A 4,146-nucleotide genomic window follows, 5' to 3' on the forward strand; every position below is an offset into this window, starting at 1 on the left:
CGGCCCCTGGAACCCCCGCCCAGCTGGCCCAAAGGTCCCACCCCTCCAAAATGCCTGTCCCTGCCCGTCCCTCCCCCAGGCTGGCCCTTCACCTTCAAGGATGCTCTCGAGTAGGGTGGGACGCCACTGTCGTACTTGCCGGAAACGATGCCACAGGCCAGAGGGGACCAGGTCATGGCGCCCACTCCTGAAGAGGAGAAGCAGGTGAAGTCAGGCCCTGGGCCCAAGGGGGGCGGGGGCGGGGCGAGGGGCCCAAGGGTGCCCACCTATCTTGTGGAACAGCTCCGGCAGCTGCACCTCCACCTTCTCGCGCTGGAACATGTGGTACTCAGCCTGCTCGCAGATGGGCGGGGTCAGGTTGAACTGCCGGGCCACCGAGTAGGCCTCCTGTGAAGGCAGAAAGGGGCCCCGAAGGCCCTTGTCCGTGAGCAGGTGGTGGGGCTGCCGGGGCAGCCAGGGAGAGGGCACCAAGGGGTCCCTGGAGCAGGCTGGCCCAGCAGCTGTAGCCCGGGCTTCCCACTGCTCACACTCATAGCTTCCCTGGGAGCCAGCGAGGCCCTGGTGAGCTGGGGAAAGGGGGTGGGTGGTGGGACCCCCAAGCCAGAGGGTCCAGTGATGAGCACCCCAGGCTCTGAACCACACAGCCTGGACGTTAATCTTGGCCCAAGCTGTGTGACCTTGGCATGTTACTGAACCTCTCTGTGCCGCAGTGTCCACATCTGAAAAATGGGCTGCCTGTGGCACTCGCCTGGTAAAGGCACTGTGAGGATTGCATGTGAGAGGGTCCCCGTGAAACCCTTGAACCTGACAGCACCAGGCACGTCCCAGGAACCCAGTGGAAAGGCTGGTGGTGTTATCACCCCAGAGTGCTTGCTGAACTCCAGGGCATCTGCTAAGAGCTTCACGCTGGCTCTTTCAGGGATTCCTCAGAATGGCCCCATGAGGGCTTGCCTAGCAGGCGTGTTCTACAGGTGGGTAAACAAGCTCAGAGAGGTTAAACCATTTGTCCAGGGCCACACAGCGCTGGGATCCATGCAGAATCACCGTCTGCAAGGCCTGCAGACATAACACCATCCTGTCCCTCCCTTAGCACCCAGGCATCGGTGCAGTTGGGACCAAAGGCACAGACCCCGCCAGAGCCTTGGGGTCTCCATAGGCAGCCTGTGCTGGGAGCCTGTGCCTGGACACACATGCCTCGCAGCCGCCATACCATGATCTCCATGGAGCTCCAGCGTGACGTGCCCCAGTACATGGCCATCCCCTGGTTGATGACGTGGGTCATGGCGCGAACCGTCTCTGTCGTGAGAGAAGGGGAAACCGCAGGTGGAGGGTGGCCGGGGCTCAGGGCCAGCCTTGGGACATTCTGCAAATACAGGCGGGACGCTGGGAGGAAGCACAGGGGCTGCAAAGATGTCTTGCAAGCAGTGTACTTCCTGGCTCCGAAGTTGGGTGTGGGAAGGGTTTTTTGGGATGAAAGAGAAAAGTGAACCACAATCCTAGAAGATTGTGAAAACAATTTCCCAGACTGGTTACAGGCCTGTGGAAATGCTGAAAAATGGGTTATGGATGGACCGTGATGTTTCTATGGCAGATTAGAGGGGACATCAAAGAATGTGGCTCTGGCTCCGGACTCTAGAACTGGGGGTTCTCTGGTCTGGGGAAGATTCGAGGGCCCCGATCACTCAGGAAGGACCAGGTGAATGCATGAAAGTTACAGGCAGATTGGCGGCAGGAGGGACACGTGTTTTTGCGTTTCTGGTCTCCTACTTCGGGCTATTCCAAAGTCTCGTTGGAACAGAGAGTGGGCTGGATAAGGAGATGTGGCAGGACCTGGGACACCGTATGGTCCCAGAGAACAGGGCTTCGGGGCTGAGCTCATGTTTCCCCTCATGTCCAGCAGACTGAGAAGTGGGCGTGGAAAGCCTTGTAAGACCATGGCCCAGGTTCTCAAACCAGCCCAGCACCAGGCCAGAGTCCCAACCCTCCTATTCCCTGGCAAGGGGTGGTCCCAGGGCCACAGGGGTCTGGTTGCTCCTCCTGTAAGGGGCCCAGGCCTGGAGTAGGACAGTTTTGAGGCTCCACAAGGCAACGACCTGAATCATGGATGGCAGAGACTCCTAAGGCCCTGAGGACGGTATCACAGAGACTCCACGCTGGCCTTGTAAAGAAGAGAGGAAGGACCCTCACCCCAGCGACAGCGGATTCTTCCCAGTATTCAAAAATGTTTTTGAGACGTAACAATCTGCCAGTTGTAGCTCCCTCTCAGCCTCATGGGGATGTTGTGATTTTAAAAACAGAACTTGGCCTCAAAATTTCAAATTTCAGAAGCCTCTTAGCTTTGCAGGGCGAGGGACTATGGCGCTAGGCTTCTCACGGGTCGGATACAGTGCTTGCAAGTTCGACCGCCAAAGGCAGTGTGGGAGTGAGTGGGAGTGCAAGTGTTTCTAAAAACAGCAACGACGTTGACCCTGGAAAAGCCCCAGCTCTCCCTAAGTGCCTGCTTGTCCTTTGCCCATGTTGCGTGGAAGCTGAGGTCCTGAAAATGCCGGGAGTGGGGCCGTTGGGAAGGAAGGAAGGACGGAACATGCTGGGTTTGTTCTGCAGGCTCCACCTCGGAATGGCAACGAGGCCACAAAGTGGCAGCGCTGGCTTCCCATCCCCTTCTGTTTTGGGGGTCGCTCCCTGAGCACCCCTTTATTGAGGTCCACCCTGAGCAGAACCTGGGGCCTCCTGAAGGCTAGAGCTGAGGCCACTGGGGTTTCTGGAGCGGTGGTCTCGGCAGACTCACCCAGGACCCCTGGCAAACCACCCTTGGCTTCGGCGCTTGCAGGCCCAGCCCTGCTCTCTGCTTCCTTCCAAGGTCAGAGGTTGTGGCTCCTGGGAATCCTCTCTGTCTCCTCCTGGGGGTGAGATCTGGGAGGGAGTCTGAACTCTCTGGGCCACCTCCCTGGGCCACCTGCTTTAACTGCCAACACCGATAGACCCGCAGGAAGTGCCTGGTTGGGAAAGTTTCAGGAGAACCTAGAGGGTCCCAGGAGAACCTCTGACTATGTCCTACCCAGGCCCGGCTCCTGGCCTGGCCGGCCTTGTGGGTTTTTAGAAACACTCTGGGGCACCTGTGAACATGCAGCATCAGTACCCGGTTCTTTTCAGCCAAGGCTTAGGTCCACAGGCTAGACATTGCTAGACAGAGGGAAGCCAAGGCCGCCAAGGCCAGCCCCGTTCCCTCGCTCTCCCTTCCCGGCAGCTGTCTCAGGTCCCCAAGGTCCCAGCCAGTGAAACCGCAGGCTGCCCTGCAGCGCCCCTTCCATGCAACGACGGGGAGATGGGGCTGACGGGGCAGGAGTCTCTGGCTGTCCTGGGCTCCCTGGACTCTGGGCTCCCTGGAGGATCTGGGCAGAAGCAGGCTGGGCAGGGCACCCACACAAGGGAGCACCCTGCGCTTGTGCCCAAGCATGGTATCAGTGGCCCCAGACCCAGGGACAATTAGGGGACAACTGTCCTTCACCTCAATATTTAATGCTGTTGAACAGAAGTAGGAGGACTGAATCCTTCTAGCTGCTGCCAAAACCCACAGCATCTCCTGCTGCATCACAAACAATACATGGGGGGTCAGGTGGCAGCACCAGTTGGCAGACAGGGGCCCAGGCCCAGGGAGACCGACGCCTGCCCTTGGGGTGGGTTCCTGGGGCCCTTAGCTGTGGGGAGGGCAGAGAGACTATGCGTGGCCAGAGGCCGCCCCTGGGTTTCAGCTCCTGTGGTTACTCTTTCAGGAGGAAAATGACTCCATGTTGATGGAGAGGTTTGGCCTCCTGGTGAGAGGGGACACGCAGCCAACATGCTGTCCGAGGAGCAGCGTGCTGTGGTCAGGGCAGCATGCCAAGCCAGGTGATCTCTGCCTCTGGGAGAGACAGGAGCTTAGCAAACACAAACTACGGAGGAGCTAAGACTCAGTGGAGGGCCGCGTGTTCTGGGGTCCCTGACGGTTTTGTTCCTTGTGGAAACCTGGTCTTCCCCAACTCTTCCCATGGCACCATCCAGGGTCAAGGCTCCAGGTGGGGATTACAGCATCAGATCAAGAGGACCCCCGGCCGCTGCAGAGCTCAGCAGTGCAAGCCCAGGGGTGGGGGCCATGCACGGGAGGAA

The 4,146-nt window shown here is 59.1% G+C and overlaps 1 protein-coding gene across 8 annotated transcripts in view; it reads right to left on the reverse strand.

Moving 5' to 3' along the window:
• The window catches only part of KCNAB2 (potassium channel, voltage gated subfamily A regulatory beta subunit 2), a 109,456-nt gene that overhangs the window by 6,175 nt on the left and 99,135 nt on the right, over window positions 1–4,146 (reverse strand). For all 8 annotated transcript variants that reach the window (XM_011938292.1, XM_011938295.1, XM_011938293.1 and 5 more), the window contains 3 exons: window positions 1,211–1,296; window positions 267–387; window positions 93–187 (listed from right to left, as the gene is read on the reverse strand). In XM_011938292.1, the coding sequence (XP_011793682.1) occupies window positions 93–187; window positions 267–387; window positions 1,211–1,296 (302 nt within the window). The remainder of the gene's footprint in view (window positions 1–92; window positions 188–266; window positions 388–1,210; window positions 1,297–4,146) is intronic.

Source organism: Colobus angolensis, unplaced genomic scaffold (assembly GCF_000951035.1).
Source record: "Colobus angolensis palliatus isolate OR3802 unplaced genomic scaffold, Cang.pa_1.0 Scaffold170, whole genome shotgun sequence".
Lineage (NCBI taxonomy): Eukaryota > Metazoa > Chordata > Mammalia > Primates > Cercopithecidae > Colobus > Colobus angolensis.